Below are 18,008 nucleotides of genomic sequence, written 5' to 3' on the forward strand. Positions count from 1 at the left end.
TTTTTATCAACTTGAAGTTACATGACTATCCTTTGAATGAACCCAACATGAGAAAAAGTGAAACACTGCCTCTGTACATATTTCCAAGAAAGCTGTACACCATCAGGGTATTACATAATTTTCATGCCACAAATATCACACACACACACACACACACACACAACAAAGAAATACATCTGCAAAGTCAATGCACACAAACTTGCACACAGTCCTCAGTGTACAGTATAATATATACCTACTATGTTGTTAAAGATTGTTATCGTCTCCCTATACTAAAATGATTTCAAAACTACTTTTGCACAATTTTTTTACATACTTAGGCTACACAAGTGGTATATCAAGCTAAAATAATATGTTTACAACTATCCAGCATCTTTAGCAATAATGATAATAATAAAATTTCTCCTATTATTAATATAAACCTCTAGTAATAAAAACGAGTGGATTCCACTGATTAAATGCAGTACCTCTCTGCACTATGAAGAGGGATAACCTAGACATTCACAGCGTTTGTGATGGACAGGTTGTTTCTTCGTGCAAAATAGATTTGGGTTTAAAATTTAATCAAGCTGCTTTATTTTAGGGGTTTAGTGAAGGCCGGTCATTTTTTTACCCTCACGACAAGTGGTGTATGAAGAAAATTAAGACAAAACAAGGGTTAAAACACAATGCAAAACTCAGGCCGTGAACTGCGCACAGCTGGAACATGACAGTCGATATAAGAGTCCGCCACACACCATGTCCTGCAGTCAAACAGCCATTTCAGCACTTTCATACAGTTTTCTGCAGATTATAAATCTGCCGATAACATACCTGTTTTCCTCAGTCCGTCGGTTGTGTTGTTCAGTGCATTTGTGATTCCCGATAGCATTATCCACAAATGATACACAGCTCTCGTGTTTCTGAAGGATGTTTAAAGTCTTTAAATCCAGTTGTTGTCCGGATGGTTTCCCCTCCAAAAATAAGACCTGCTGTGCTAGCGGTTAGCTAATTTTCCGATATGGTTACGGCGGTCGATGTGGTCCCAAACGTTTTATTTCCGATTTCTGCTCATGGGATAACGTGTTAACTCGCACAGTAGTAATAAAGTCTACACGATTCATCATGTGTACTATAACGTAAATTAAGACTACATATCAGTGCCTTAGCTAAGGTAGAGCTGGTAGGACCTGCATGGTGCCCGCCCTCGCGCCGGTCAAATATGCTTCCGGGGCCCTGACCGTCAGGCTCCGCGTGCTTAAACGCAGTGAGCACGCGCGTGCACGCGCAGCGTTTGTCCAGTCCTCAAAAGTGCAGGTGCAGGGCCTCCTCTGCAGCATCAGGTACAAAGACGAGTTCACACACTACTACACTACAAAAAAAAATGTTAAGAGGAAACTGCATTCAGCATATAAATACACAACAATGTGTTGAGGGTTTTTTTTTTAAAATAAAGTACTGTGGATACTATACTACTAAGTATTTTTATAAGCAACGTCTCCTGTTCTTAAACTCAAGTAAAAATTTGTCTTAGCAACTTTGTTGTGGAGAGGGATGTCTGGACTGCTTTGCTCAGCCTGTTGCCCCCACGACTCGGCCACAGATAAGTGGGCGACAGTGGATGGATGGATGAAGCTTTCACTTAAGTAATATTTAACCAGGTGTATCTATACTTTGACTCGGGTAATGGAGTTGTGTACTTTGTTTTCCATTGATATTATTAAAACCTCCTACCTTCATGTTCCCCTGTACTGTGTCTTCTACATGCCTCTGCAGAGAAACTGTACTACAAAGTCAAGGTTGCTATTTAGACTGTTTTTCTGTAGGCCGACACAGAAGCTAACGTTGCCATGGTTTCCTCATCAAATAGCCTATGGGATTTTTCCATTGGATTTTACATAACTGCTGAAAATAGGCTCTGTGGTAATCCAACATCGCTAAATCTTACACATTTTGTTCAGCAAAATAATCTTCACAAATCAACACCGCTTTCAGGATTTCTTAAGCCTGCAATCACCAGAAGTAAAACGTTAATGTTAGGCTACAATGAAATTCTCTACGGTCACTTCACAACTGCTAGACCTACGAGGCTGTAAAGCCGTGTTCGGCACAGTTCACTGTGATGATCTGTAGTCTCATTTAGCCACTTGTTAGCAACAGTCTCATATAAGACACATTAAAGCTTCAGAGTTTGCGAGCAGGGTTTTTACTGATGTATTTATGTTGCTCAACCAAACGCCAAAACCACAGACCTTAATTCAGGTTTCTAACCAAAAACCCACCGACTTTGAGATGAGGGAACCAGAGGAGCTGAAATGCAAACTGATTTCCAGGTTTTTGAGACTCATGAGTCTCCCTTTTACAGACGTGCCCTTTGCTGCTAGTCCTATGCAGTTTTTGCAGACATTTGATTCCATAATCAAGACAATAAGACAGTGACAATTGCTTCCACTTGTCAATATGGAGTTCAGAAACTTCTTGAAATGCAAAATAATGGAATTGAAAACATGATTTAAAAGTGATTAACTAATGAAATACTGTGATTAATCGCAGAAATTAATTGTTTGACAGCCCTAATGCGAACATTTGGTAATGAGCACTTTACACAACATAGACCTACAACAGCAGGCAGACAGGGATGTCATTGGTTTCGCAGGTCTCTGAGGTCATAAACAAAAGAAATAGATAAAGTAAGATTTTGACCTGATGGTGGCGCTAGAAAACTCTGCATGATGAATAAGCTTCTCTCTCCTAACAAACAACAGATGGATTTATGTTGCTGATTCCAGACAATTAAAGCTTTTCTCAGAACCCTCTGGAAAACCTTTTCCTCATTTTTTCTCCAAAATGAAAGAGGACAACAGTTATTCATTGTGTCCCAAACATCAATCCACTTAGCAGTTCTTGGGAGGCCTAAGTTCTTGGTAAATAGCGTGTTCACACAAGAAAAGTTAAGTAGGCTATATTCAAGAAATCAGGGCAATTATGTGGTGTGTGTGTGTGTGTGTGTGTGTGGTGCTGAGAGGCACTGTTGTCCATGCAATCCAGTGCATAAATGAAATGAGTTCTTCACAGATGAAAATTCTTAAAATTAATTTGGGCACAGAGAAAAATCTTGGAAAACAGAATTTATTAGATCTTTCAAAGGATGTATTATATAATAGGCAGTACTGTTACAAAGTTGCAGTCTGGTTGGTGTTTGCTGATGGATACATACATTTTCTGTTACAATAAAATGTATATTAATATGCAGAAAGTGTACAACACTATAAAATCTGTAGTGGATTTTACTTTAAAAAATCTAAGTTGCCATGAAAAATGTAAAAAATAAGCATTGTCATCTTAAATAAAACTACAAGTCTTATAGTTTACATTATAACTAATTGTTACGTTTACCTAAAATGTAGTTATATGTACCTATGTGACAGGCGTAGATTTCAAGGGGGACACAGGGGACAGGTCCCCCTCAATATATGCCCTTGAATAAAGACATGAAAGAAGCAGAGGACTTTCATTTTTGACAAAATTAAATACATTCACACCATAAATCGATGCAGACAAGGCACAAATTGGTGAATAAAAACTCACTCATATCATATGTATGAGTCATATGGAGCAATCAGCAAATAAAGAAAAGTATTATAAGATTAATGTGCAAGGGACATATTCATTAGAGCACACATAGGACTAACAACGATGTGTGCTGAGCCTTTCTTTAATTTGCTGTTTTTTGGCCTCTTTGCATATTTACATTGTGCATAGTGCAAAGATATTCTTAGAAGTAGTCACTCAAATATTTTACATTATGCCCAGATATCAAAAATAGACCTCAGTGAGAACATTGAGCCAGAAAGGTTCATACAGTTTGTTCTTTTTCATCCTTAAATTCTTGGTAATGTCCCTGCCTACCTGTTATAGTCTCCAAACTCGATCATCCAGATGGATATTCTCTCCTGTTCCTGGAGTCTACTCCCTCTTGGCAAACAGCATTTTCATATTATACACTCCAACAAAGTGTTCAGTTGGAAATGCTGTTGTTTAAACACTACATTCAAAGAGTGCTTTATAGGGAATTATTCTTTAAAGATTGTTTTTCCCATGTGTGGTGCTGTTTTAGTGGGCTGCATGTGATTGTTGTAAATTAACTATGCATGCTGCCAGTTTTTCGTTTTTTTTTAAGCAAAATGGATAATCTTGTTACAGAATATATATATATATATATGGTGTCCTTTTTTCATCTGAACTGTATTTGTTCAGCTGCATCCAGCAGGGTTAGATAAAAGTCCACAAGACTACTTAGAACAACAAAAAGCACATTTCAGGATTTCTTGGAAAGAGTTGAGATCTAGCTATATGGGATCAGCAGGCTCTCCTGGATATGACTATGATACAAAATCATCTCATGTGTTGCCCTGAGTCCAACTCACCATATGTGTGGGAGATGAATCGGCCTATTGTTGGAATTAATGTTTTGAAAAACCTGATGTTGATATCCAGCATCAGCGCTATACGCAGAAGCCAATATTTAACCTGAATCTAGTCACTTAACCCTGTGAAACTTGGACTGACAGCACTTTTCTTGTGCTGCATTCAGACGCCTTCATGTGTAGTTAAACCTTGAACCCTGAGCAAATTGGTTTGCTTTCTTTCAAAAAAATGGGGAAAAGGGCAATGAGCAATTTGGGAAAAAAAAGTGTTCCACAAATTACAGGAAAGTACTGGAGAAATACTACTATAAGATATAAAGATTAGACAGAACTACTTTTAAAAAGCTTGGGGAAAAGCTTTATTTATAATTAGACTATCCTAATATATATATTAAATAATAATACTTTATTTTTTATTTCATTTTGTATAATAAATACATTTATTTATTTTACTTTTTTCCTTGTACTTTTTATCTTTTAAAAAAATATGCTTTTTGCTTATTTCTGGGTCACTTTGAAAGAAATCAAACCAATTCGCACAGGTTTTAAAGGGTTAAAGTAAAAGATGTGGCGCTGATGTGGATTTCCTTGACAGATTCCCCAGAAACGAAATTTCAGGAGCGATTAATAAGCAGAAATACAATTTTGCATTCAGACAAAACTACTGGAAACACATTGTTCAACAAATAAAAGATCAAATACACACGACAGGGTTGAAGGGTGGAACAAACTGTGCGCAAAATGTCATTTTCTCTAGTGTAGAGTTAACCCGTCTTTTAGTTTATCGTAACAATAACAACTTGCTTTCTCCAGCGTAATTACTCCGACGGAAACCTCCGAGAAAAACTCTCGCCGTGTTTTTCCACCAGGATCGAGGGAAATCTATATTACTGGAAACAGCCGGTGTGCGCATTCCTATTATCTTTAATGTCGAGGCGCTGAATTCCCAGAAAGAAGGCTCTGTTAGAGCCGCCCGGCGGGGCGGAGTCAAGCCCTGCAATTATTCCTGGAAAGCGGATAGGGAGAAGCTGCCGCGCGATTCCTGGGAGCGAGCGCCGGTTCAGCGAAGGCAGGAGCCGTCGGGCGGAGTAACCGGGGGAGAGATGAGACTCAAAACACGGGCCGAAAAAATGACACTATTATCCGGAGAAATTTTTAAAAAATAAAATAAAAAAACGTTTTAAAAGCCAAAAAGAAAAAAAAATGTTTTTAATACCGGAGCAGTTCGTGGGCTGTCAGAGCGCGAGACGAGCGGCGGCGGTGTGCGCGCAGAGGGAGTTGGTGCGGCCGGTGTGACGTCAGAGCCGCCGGTGCTGTTCTCAGAATAGACTTCTAGGAAACGATAAATTTTAAAAGCCAAGCCTTTACACTCTGTCCTTCACACATTTGGATCCCGCTCTGGTGACAACACACTCCAACCCGCTGCTACGGAGATTTTTATGTTTTAAATTTTCATTTTTCGTTTTTTAAAACGGCACGTTTTATATCCGGTAATCTTATTAAAAACTACAGGACCAGACCCTGACCGGGTAGTACGCGGAGGTCTTTATGTTCTTAATCACATCGATTTCTAGCAAAGGTGTTTATTTTTAATTCTTTAAATAGAGCTCAGTGTCTTATGTTTTCGTTATTTTCTCAAGAAGAAATACTTTCGGGATCTTAGTCCAGAGGATTCAAGAAATAGCATGATTCTTTGTGTACCGGGGTGAGTTTCTTTGTTTCTGGATTTTCTCTTTTACTGTCTGTTTTAGGATAATATGAAAAATACAATTCTACCTTTAAAAGTAATGTACTCTTAATGCTGTTATATTTAAAGTCTTTAAATATGAGTGTTAGTTGTGCATGTTTGCTAGAGGTTAGGACTGTCTGTAACTTAGTCTGACAATTTCAAACGCAAAGGCCTGCTATAAAAACTAAAAATGGACTTCATCAAAAACTTCTTAATATTAATAATAGTAATTATACAGTACTTTTCATAATTTAACCTCTATTTAACGAGGAAAGCCAGACTGCAGTCAAAACCTGACCTCGACTGCAACACATGAAACGCGTAAAACAAAAAAATGTCACAAAATTAGAAAAAAAATATCATCATAAAATCATGAATGAGACTAGTTATTCATATATTGTGACAAGTTGAAACTGGACAGTGACGTGATTGCAGTGAATTTCCTCCTCTTCTTATGATTGTTAAGCAATAACCATTTAACTACATTGTGCATTCCTGCATTAATATGGAAGAGGAAAGGCTGCTGTAATGATTTTGTTTTTTTGTGTGTGTTTTAAAACTATTTTTTTCCACTTTATTTCCAGCCCCAGAACTCCTCTGCCCGCCACTCTGTCCACTGAAGCCCCGCGGGGCATGCGGACAGGCACTGCACCTCCTACCCCTTGCCTTCAAAGCACCCCTCCACTATGGGACCCCACGAAAGACCTGCGGGCGATAGCCAGCAACTTCTGCTATCTAGAAAATTCAGGTAAAGTATGAAAAAAAGTATGATTTTTGAAAACTCTCCCAGGCTCTGTTTGGCACATTTTTAACAAAGATGTTTGTTCAATTAATTGTTAACTGTTAAATCAAGCAAAGTACAGGATGGTGAAAACTGCTCAGAGTGACTAATATTCAGGAATGTGTGTGTGTGTAGGATGGTACTGGGGAGCTGTAACTGCAGCTCAGGCCCACGCTGCACTTCAAGAGGCATCTGAAGGAGCTTTTTTGGTACGGGACAGCAGCCACCCTCTGTACATGCTAACCCTCTCGGTTAGGACTGCACGCGGTCCCACCAGTATACGGATCCAGTACAGCGGCGCCCAATTTCTGCTTGACTCCAGCTCCCCGGCCCGTCCCAGCCTGTCGTCCTTCCCCAACGTGCCCAGCCTGGTGCAGCACTACATGGGACCAGAGAGGAAAGCAGAGGAGAGGAAGGTGGAGGAGGAGGCTCCTTCAAAACCCTCTCAGCAGATAATTCAGGAGACGTCTGTGGTATTAAAACTGAAACGGGCCGTGTACAAGCCCCAGGGCCTCCCCTCTTTACAGCACCTCACACGCCTCGTCATTAACAGACACTCTGACTGCCCCGACCAGCTACCACTCCCGAGGCCTCTGCTGCGCTACATACAGGACTATCCCTTCAAGGTATGAGGGGTCCCTGAAGTCCACCATCATGACTTGAAGGAAACAAACTGTAAAACAGGTCCTCTGTGCCTGTGTCGCTGCTCTAGCAGCTGGAGGCCAGTCATGAAAATACTGGACACGGGGTTGTGTTTTTGCTGACGAAATATGTACAAATTCAGCTGACGTGCCTGGTTTCAGACTTGTCGAGGGCTGGGTGACAAAGCGCCCCAGAAAGAGTCGACTTGTGAGCAAATTTCAGTACTGTAATCACTTATTTCACGATTGGATGTGGAAATGGTCCATATCTGTTTTACCTTTATCAGTTCTGGATGTACATACTGTTCCTAAGAAGTACACTGATTCCATTGAGACATCTTTTACGCCATTTTATTTTTCTCAGTAAAACATTTTTTCTACCTTTTACATGTCTACATTTTTCTATTAAAACTGGAGTCTAACTTGCTGTCCTTTAAGTCATTTTCTCTCTTCTTTCTAAATGTATTACTCACAGGGTCAAGAGAAAAACTGTCATCATCATTATTATTATTAACCACCACATGATGACTTGTGACACTTGTTACGAAATATTTTCGGCTTCGAATCACCTCTGAGACACAAAGACTTTGTGGCCTTTGAGCTCTAAGTGTGTGAGGAACGCAGATTGTGTGGGGAACTAAAGGCCACATTGTGCATGTGTGTGTGTTTTTTGCTCAACAATGCGTACAGCCTGCATCTGAGTCAGCGTGTAGACGGGCGAAGGGGAGGACCGTTCATCAGCGGATTCACAGAACTACTGAATGCTTCCTGGGAGGAGGGTGAGATTCTGAGAGGGAGGGTTCTAAGAAAAGCCTCAGTAATTACCTTCAGCTTTGAGCCTGCTATTGTGCCATCTAGAACACTTTTTTTTCCTGTTGTGCCGCAGGATGTGATCACAAATGTTACCGGATTAAACGTGCAACAGTGACATGAAAATGATTTCTGCAAACTGTGAATTTTAAATGATCAGGTCGGTGTAAGCGCGCGCGCCGCGGCTCAGTGGGGGTAGGGGAGCTGAGGCTGTGACGACCTGGGCTGAAGCCAACGTAATAGGATCTCAGTTTCTCAATCCAGATCCAGCTTGTGGTTCTTGTTTGACTCCTCTTTCTGAAGGATGCAGAATCGCGGCCTACGACACAAAAACAAATTAAATCTTAATTTAGACCTAAAATGTGAAATAAACAAGTGTATTGAGCTTAATTTTCTAATTAAGTTGTTTTTTTTACTTTAAATCAAATACAGTGATGAGCCCAAAGGATGGGCACTTTAGTATGAAGCTACAGCAGGTTAGTTGATGACAAAATGCTTTAATGATGCTCGTGTGACAGACATGAGGGCTGAGAGGCTCTGCAGACAGACCTGCCGGTGATGTCGTGCCGTGTTTCCACACAATGCATCTTTTCCACATTCGCCTCCACCCACCGGCGAATGAGCGGGGGTTGTCTGGGATCCACCTCCAAGTAAACACGGCTGTTATTCACCAGAGCAAGAACACAAAACGGACTTTATAAAATAATTATCAACAGGACAGCGTTATCGTGACCGACCTTGAGATGAGAGTGGTGGCGCATGTCTGAAACTGTATTCACTGGAAGTCTTTTAAAAAGCTTAACTCATTAAAGAGGCAACACGATACGTGTGTTTTCAGAACATGCTGTTCTTGTGACAAGCCGCTGTTAGGAATTAAACCCAGGTGGGTTTGTGAGTGTGCATGTGTGTGTGAATGTGCATGCTTTGTCAGGTGGTGGGGTTTCTTACCCATGATTTGATAGAATCTGTGGAGCCAGAGTCAAAATCTGTTTGATCACTGTTAGACCATCTTCACCCCCATCTAAAGCTGCATGTTCTTCAAACCTGGGAACACAACAATCGATAAATCACATACATTTAATGTCACATACTAAAAAAGAAATTCTGTGGACACCCAATGCACTGATGTAAATGATCTTTATACATTTTATGCATTTTGAAAGGTTTAATGTCTTGGTTACTCTGAAACAAACATTAAATTTAATAGCTACATACATAAGGTGTACTATAACAAACTATGCTGTGGGAAGGCTGGAGAAGGCATTTGACCGTGTCCCTCGGGGTGTCCTGTGGGGGGTTCTCCAGGGGTATGGGGTATTGGACCCCCTGATATTGGACGTCCGTTCGCTGTATGACCGGTGCCAGAGCTTGGTCTGCATTGCCAGCAGTAAATCGGACTTGTTTCCAGTGAGGGTTGGACTCCGCCAGGGCTGCCCTTTGTCACCGATTCTGTTCATAACTTTTATGGGTAGAATTTCTAGGTGCAGCCAGGGCGTTGAGGGGATCCGGTTCGGTGACCTCAGGATTGGGTTGCTGCTTTTTGCAGATGATGTGGTCCTGTTGGCTTCATCAGGCCGTGACCTTCAGCTCTCACTGGATCGGTTCGCAGCCGAGTGTGAAACGGCTGGGATGAGAATCAGCACCTCCAAATTTGAGGCCATGGTTCTCAGCAGGAAAAGGGTGGAGTGCCCTCTCCATATTGGGGAAGAGATCCTGCCCCCAGTGGAGGAGTTTAAAAAAGGCCGAAATGAGCTTCCTCTGTAGGGTGGCTTGGCTCTCCCTTAGAGACAGGGTGAGAAGATCAGTCATCCTGGGGGAGCTCAGAGTAGAGCCGCTGCTCCTCCGTGTTGAGAAGAGACAGGTGAGGTGGCTCGGGCATGTAATTAGGATGCCTCCCGGATGCCTCCCTAGTGAGGTGTTCAGGGCACGTCCTACCGGTAGGAGGCCCCGGGGAAGACCCAGGACACACTGGGGAGACTATGTCTCTCAGCTGGCCTGGGAAGACCTTGGGATCCCCGGGATGAGCTGGACGAAGTGGCCGGGGAGAGGGAATAAGGGAATATATCCGGATAAGCGGTAGACAACAGATGTATGTATGTATGTATATATATATAGTTAGATAGATACATAGATAGATAGATAGATATGGATATACACTATATCCTCTACACCTCTTCCTATGTAGAAGGGGGGTTTTACATGTGTTCCCAGGGGCCCATTGTCACATAATTGGACATGTAGCCTGAGAGTGTAGGTGTGTCAATTGCTCAAGTCTCACAGTCAACTGTGAGTTTGCAACCCTGCAATTAAAAACAGGGACATCTTTGGGGACAGCCAATCAAAAATGGGCCTTGTCCCTGGAAAATTGGGATGTCTGGTCACCCTATATATACAATTTTATTTTCTTGTCAAGAATTCAAAAATAATTTGTATAACTTAATTACAACCCCCTTTATCATTTACAAACATCTAATTTAATGGGATAGCACACAGAGCCATTGAAGTAGCTATGTCTTATGATTGTCTAATATGATTCGCCTACATGTTCTAGCATGTCAAACTTTATCCCATAAAACATATATTTTAAAAAAGAAACAGCATTTTGGTTACAACAAAACAACTAGTAACCAAGACAGCTAACAACACAGCTAAAGCAAGATAGCCACATCAAGCTAAAGCTAGCTAGCAATATAGCCACGGTAAACCTTGGCAAAGGTAAATTTACTTTACCTCTTGGCAGTTTCTGGTAATTGACACATCTTAGTATTGATTAACTGACATACCGGTAATTGAGTTTGTTATCCAACATGAATAAGGCAGTAGCTAAGTCTGCTAATGGGAGAATAAAAACAACCTGATAGCCTGCTAAAGTAGCCTAGCTTAGCAGAACAGCAGTGACTGCCCTCTCAGTTCACAACTCTAATGAAAAAGGCTACATGATTTGGTATTTAATATTAAATTACCTATATATATATATATATATATATATATATATATATATATATATATATATATATATATATATATACACACTAAACTTGTAATTCTACACACTTTTCTCAGCATTTTTATGTGTTTATTATTAAGCTAAAACAGCACCTCTGTTTGTGTGTTCAACTCATATTAGCTTTAGCTTAACCATAGGAGGTCAGCATTTACAGTCAATGTCAATAATTTTTTGTTATATCTCCTTGAAAACTTTCAACTCTTTTCCCCTCGACTTTAATTACAGCTAATTGTCTTTGTAGACATAAAAAAAACATTGGATTTATCTTCAATAACAACAACAAATTCTTTACTGCACACCATAAAGATCTAACGTTATATAATAATTAACTATCAATCAGTTATAAAATGTTTAGACACCATAAATGGATACTTCCTTTGAAGAGTTAGCCTATAAATGTTGATAAATCCATAAATACTTTTTTTATCTGCACTATGTATTGCAACCACATCTTTAATGTTTATAAGCTACTGCTCATAAATGCTAACTATGGGGGCTTACTACATAAAGAGGCTGAAGGTGTTTTAGTCACCTAAATATTTCAGGTTCCAACGTTGTCATATCCTCAGAGAACAGGTACGGAGGGTTACTGACCAAAACTGAGACATGGCTGCAGAGGCTCAACACAGTTTCTGCATCTGACAAAACACAAATTGAAACTTTTTTTTAACAGGAGTAAGTTTAGGTGCGGTTTTGAATAACTGCAATGCACTGACTTACCTTTCATTACATCTATATGATGAATCTCCAATCTGTCCTGAAGCCCCAACCTGCAGAGAGAAATCCTTCATCAGACTTGATGCATTACTCTACGGACATCAGACTTTAGCCACATTAAAAGTAAACCAGTTAGTATGTTTACAATTTGTTTACATTTGCTATGGTACAATTACCTTAATGCATTTTCTCTTGTTAAATCCACCGCATCCTGGCTTTGATCCACAGCAATGGCTTTAAGCTAGTGACAGAGAAACAAGCACAGTAATTAAAGCTGCTGTGTGTGTGGATACAACTACCTTGGGGAAAAAAACTTCCTGTCTAAATGAAAAGTTACGAAATTTTTTACAACTTTACGATCTGTTAACAGTGGAGAAAGAAAAACAAACAGACACAGCTAAACTTACAACAGGATATTAGGGGGCATGTTTGTACAGTGCTTTGTGAAAATAAAGTATTCTACTACGGAGTTCTTTTACTTAAACACGCATATCTATTTTACAACTGTAACTAATAATTAATTTGTAATTATCACTTGACCTACCATTGTATTAAACTATTCTATAAAGAAATTTATCATGTAGTCTTTAAAATGTCAAAATTGTTACCAAAATAAAATGACTGGTTTAGTTTGACTGGAAGCCTTTAAACTTCCAATGTAATCAACTTATAAGGATAGAAAACTGATAAACTATTCACACTTTGGAACCTTAGACCAGCTATTCAGGTCATATTTAAATTATAATAACTGTGATAAATACCTTCTCTCTTAACTTATTCATCACTTAACTGATGAGTCATTTCAGCACTTCCAAAACAAGACAAAGAATCTACAGCTATGCTACATGTTAAAGGGGAACTCCACAGATTTTAAACATCAAAGTCTGTTTACAGGTCTTGGGGAGTACTGCTGCATGTGGGAAATATTTGCGTAATGCCTTTTGTGGCTCCAGAGGGAGGTGCACAAAATCTGATAAATTTGACGTCAGTTGCGGCTGAAAACTATAAGTTTGAAATTGAAAAAAAATCTGTATTCCATTTCCACTGGAACGTAGTCAGAAATTTCAACTGGAATATGCCCTTCTAAGTCAGATTTCCAATTCAGAAAGCCTCAAAATCCTCAAAATCCAATATGGCTGCTCAGCACATCAACAGTCATGAAAGCTGTAGTAATTTAGTGTTTATTAGCACTTCTGTCTTATTCGTATCTCATTAAATCAGTTGTACACAAAGCATTGTCAAACTTCTGTATGTGGACATGTTGCTGTGGGGTTTGTTGGACTTTTACTTTGGAATATTCCTAAATTTATACAATAAAAATGCTCAATTTTTGGGTCTGTATATAGTCAGAGATGTCCGTAACTGAAATGTCATTGTCAAGGATTATCTATTTCAGTTTTATCAAAGGATCAAGACAAAGGATGAAGACAATTTCCTTGCAATCTAATGGTATTTACTTTATAATTTGTCTGACTTAAATCAGTCAGGCTCTAGTATTAATGACCCCTTTGAAATTTTACACTTTGCAAAGTCATCCTGAGGGCTGGATTGGACCCTGTGGCGGGCTGATTCATGCCCATGGGCCATATGTTTGACACCCTTGCATTAGAGGATGCACAGTTTTTGGCACAACTGCAGTGGCTTCATTTTTTAGCCTCGGAAGTCGCCGTTTGAGTGTAACACTCCCAAATCTCCAACTAAACTGCCTGTGTTCATGTTGCATTGTGGGTAATGTAGGCACCAGGTTTAACAAGGAAGAACGATGCATGGAGTAAAAAACATCTCGACAATGTTATAGGAGTGTGATGCTGTATTGGTGAAGTACAGCATTGCACAAAGCTCACACTGACAATACGAACATGCTTATTATCAGCAGGTATCATATTTACCATGTTCTAAATCTTAGTTTTGCATGTTAGCATGCTAGTGGTTGCTAATCATAGTTAAAAGCAAAACAGTAGCTGACAATGATAGGGTATTTATTAGTTTTGCAGTTATAATAGCACAAGATTAAATGTTAGAGGATCACCAAAGTTACATCAATTCATCATAGGGAGAAAATGAACGTCTGTGACAAATTTCATGGCAATCCATCCAATAGCTTCTGAATTATTTCTATTTAAAAAACACAAATGTCAACCTTATGAAAGGTCAGGGACAAAAAATTCTTCCAGAGACCATGACTGTGTGTACAAAATTTTGTGCTCATTTTGTCCAAATATGTTGAGATATCTCACTGAATACGTGAAAAGTTTGACAGACCATCAAGTCAGGAGATTGCTGACTAGAAGTCAGAGGGCTATATTCTCTGTGGACTATGAATGTCTGTGCCAAGTTTCATTGTAATCCATCTGATAGTTGTTATTATTTCAGCCCGAATCTAAGTGTTGGACTGACGGACCGACTCGGCATTCGTGGAAGCTAACAACCTATTTCCTGCAGTCAACACAAACCTCACCTGAGGCAGACTCTTCAGCAGACTGAGAGAAATGGCACCAGAGCCACATCCCACCTCCAAGCATGTATGCTGGGCGTCTGCACCCACTCCAGTTCCCAACTTCATCTCCAGATCAGTGAGCACCAGTTCAACCAACTCCTGCACCAACACACAGAGAGAAAACACTGCACTGGTTATGTTACATGTGACAGATCAGTGGGATTTTTACTATAGATTGTTTTTACTCAGTGAGGCCTGTTTTTTCTCCTGTCAAACCTCAGTTTCAGGTCTTGGTATGAACACGGGAGGTCGCATCCTCAAAGTCAGATCTCTGAAGTCCCACTCCTCAATCACAAACTGCACAGGCATCCTGCACCAAACACAAACATTCAAGGCACAAGGTACAAGACTAGGAGTCAACAGATTATTAATTGGCATTTTGCCGATTATCTGTATCACTGTTTTATTTCAATGATTGCTGATAAAAATTAATGAATGAAAAAAATGTGCAACCAACAACAGTCTGCAATACATGCAAATATAGTGTCAGCATGGAAACCTCAGGAAGCTATTCTTATTCAATCATTTCTTTATTTAAAATTTCACCTAACTTTATAAAAACGTTGCTGGGAACTAGCTGTATATGATGTTAAAAGGTTCAGTTTTGATTAAACATTTGCTAAAGGCATTTAAACAAAGTTTTGTGTTGGAATTTGTTTTATTCCAAAATCTAAATTTTGACAGAAATATTGCCATTATTTGTGTATGCATTATTATAGTGCCAAATGTAGGTCATTGGTCTCATTAAGTGCTAAATATCTGTATCGGTATCAGCCCTGAAAAAACAATATTGGTCGACCCCTATACAAGACTATTTCTGACTTTTCTCAGTTAAAAAAAAGCAAATAAATTTATATACTTATACAGAGGTGTATGTAAACTTACTACCTTGATAGGCGTCTGGAGCAGAGTTTCCATATCTGCTCAGTTTTTTCTTGGCTGAGAAACTCTGTTAACGTCCTCTGCTCAAGACTTTCTATCTGTACAAAGAAATGATGTCAGAACAGAAAGGGATGGTTTTAAATGTGAATGCGGCTATTCAGGCATTGCGTCAATCAGTAAAGAGGAAGCTTGGAGATTTCCCACTCACAGTTTTAGCCCCGAGCAGATAAGCAATAATGTATTGGCTGGATTGGTCAGGCTCCGTCACACCTCTCTCCTCAAAGTGTCTCTTCCAAAAATCCACTGCCTGGAGCGCCGTGATCCTGCCTGCAGGTAAGGCTGGAGCGCTGCAGGTGCGCACTGCATGAGTGCCCCAAATCCCCTAAAAGATTAAATAGTTTCAAAATAACAACAACGTTACAAATATCGTATGGTCCCTCTGCGGATTAAAAGGCACTTGTTGGTTTCCCCTTGTGACTCCACCTCGGGGTAATCCAAATCACCATCTAAATGGCGCTGTGTCCAATTTGAAAATTTCACATTTAACTTCAAACAGCTCTGATTGATGTACACACATGACACGTGTCTCACCCACGATTCACCAGATTTCAGCTTCCTTTGCACAGTGGAGCATCAAGTAATCTGTAGATTATTAAATTATTAGATAGATGTACACAATTTGAGCAATTCAATACAGGACTGCATGATACTGAGAGCTGTTTCAAATAATCTGTGCCTCGTGTAGCTGTGTGCAAATGGATTTTAAAGTGACAGCAAAACAAAGATAACATGTTCAAGTGAGCCCTCTAAATATTTGCAGCTCAGAGCTTCTTATCTTTACCAAGAATTACCGCCTCATGGTTTTATGCCTCCTCAAACCAGTCAAATTAAATATTTGTAAAAACATGGATGTTTCACACACATCTTTTCCCTGGCAGCACAGAAGATTTATACAGTCTTCACAGTTAAAGGTGGGCGCCCGAAATTAGAGTCAACAATTGAGTATGTCTCCCCTTCTGTTCCAGGGTTATGATTTCAGGTAATGGCCAGAAAATAGGTTTTTGCAGAACATTACTGACCTGCACACACACACACACACACACACACACACACACACACACACATACACACACACACACATATATATATATATATATATATACACCATAAAACTTCAAATAAAAGCCAAGTCCCAATTTAAGGTTCTGTCCCTTTCACTAAGTCAGTGTGACAACACATTTTGACAAATAAAGGCCCGTCCCAATTAGAGGCCCGGTCTGGTTGCCATGCAGTTCATTTTTATAGAAGTTCTTTGGATGTATAAAACTGGGTTGTTTGCTACCTTAGATAGCAGCTTAAATCACACATACAATATGTATATTTGTTTAAAGTTTTGTCAATATGGACATAGTATTGAGTGTTAGCTTGGTAGGATTCTCAAAAATTCAATCATTCAGTTAATTTTACTAAAATCATAAGCACCAAAGAAGACAGCATAGAAGGAAGACACAAAAAAGAGATAAGTAGATGTAGAAGAATATTTTTTAAAAAGGCATTTCTAGTTCTTTTTGTGTTTGGGGGTTCTGTTTGCTTGGTTTTTTTTAATTTTATGTAAAATTGTCAGGTAATTTTGCACTTTTCACAGACTTTTGGCTAACCTCGGGGTCATCTCTTTCTTGCTGAGCAACAGTTTCGTGTGAAAGGAATGCAAGAGATTTAAAAACCCATCCCATGTAGATGTCTGTCCTAAATATATGTATATATTTATATATTTCATACTTTTCCCTTTTCTTGTATGTTTATGGTAACGTTGAAACCTGGTTTGAATGTTATTTTTCAACAGCCTGTTTTACTCCACTGTGCTAAGGGCAGTTAGCCTCCAATTCACAGTACCAAGAGGACAACAACAAACAACAATTTGACTGCATTACCTTTAGTCCAATTCTCCTGCACCCAAAGCATCTGTAGCCTGCACTCAGAGATCTTCCCCACATGATTGATCTAAACAACACCTCCTCTACACCATTATTCCTCACGTTGCACAGGAACATACAGTTTGTGTTACTATCATCTGAACTCACTGCATCCTTACACGGTATTCTGGTCTCCTGATTTTCTAACTTATCGCTCTAAATGGACATTAAATTACATTTTCTGCATCCGGATGGCTTTCTAGTTGACTCTGTTGGTAGTATTTCCTACACATGGCGCAGCAGACGCCTCAGAAGGTTGAATCTGACGCAAAACGTCGCAGACTGCGCAGCACTGACCCTGATGAATACTGTTACCTTCAATGACTGTCGAATATATGAAATTTTGAACGTGCAGCATCCTAAAAACAAGCAAAAATAGATCACCTAACCCCCCAGTTGTTTTTTTTTTATTTTATTTGATTTTTTTTTTTTTTACATTTTATTAGACGAGACAATGTGAATCTTGTAATATTAATGATAACAACAACAACAACAACAACAACAACAACAACAACAACTATAATTATAATAATAATAAAAACAATTATTGTTCTTCTTCTTATTA

At 39.4% G+C, this 18,008-nt stretch overlaps 2 protein-coding genes across 2 annotated transcripts; one reads left to right on the forward strand and one right to left on the reverse strand.

The window, feature by feature from the left end:
• The first annotated feature begins 5,413 nt into the window (after nt 1–5,413).
• cish (cytokine inducible SH2-containing protein) lies at nt 5,414–7,984 on the forward strand. Its single transcript, XM_042506988.1, has 3 exons — nt 5,414–6,111; nt 6,720–6,883; nt 7,052–7,984. The coding sequence occupies exons 1-3, from the start codon at nt 6,092–6,094 to the stop codon at nt 7,546–7,548; spliced, it is 681 nt and encodes a 226-aa protein (XP_042362922.1). The 5' UTR covers nt 5,414–6,091; the 3' UTR covers nt 7,549–7,984.
• A 103-nt stretch (nt 7,985–8,087) lies between these two features.
• Nucleotides 8,088–17,672, reverse strand: hemk1 (HemK methyltransferase family member 1). The gene is made up of 11 exons (XM_042506979.1): nt 17,402–17,672; nt 15,679–15,852; nt 15,477–15,568; nt 14,805–14,898; nt 14,550–14,687; nt 12,268–12,332; nt 12,095–12,144; nt 11,907–12,012; nt 9,316–9,411; nt 8,917–9,027; nt 8,088–8,686 (listed from the first exon to the last, which is right to left on the reverse strand). The coding sequence occupies exons 1-11, from the start codon at nt 17,519–17,521 to the stop codon at nt 8,623–8,625; spliced, it is 1,110 nt and encodes a 369-aa protein (XP_042362913.1). The 5' UTR covers nt 17,522–17,672; the 3' UTR covers nt 8,088–8,622.
• Nucleotides 17,673–18,008: the final 336 nt, after the last annotated feature.

This window comes from Plectropomus leopardus, chromosome 2 (assembly GCF_008729295.1).
Source record: "Plectropomus leopardus isolate mb chromosome 2, YSFRI_Pleo_2.0, whole genome shotgun sequence".
Classification (NCBI taxonomy): domain Eukaryota; kingdom Metazoa; phylum Chordata; class Actinopteri; order Perciformes; family Serranidae; genus Plectropomus; species Plectropomus leopardus.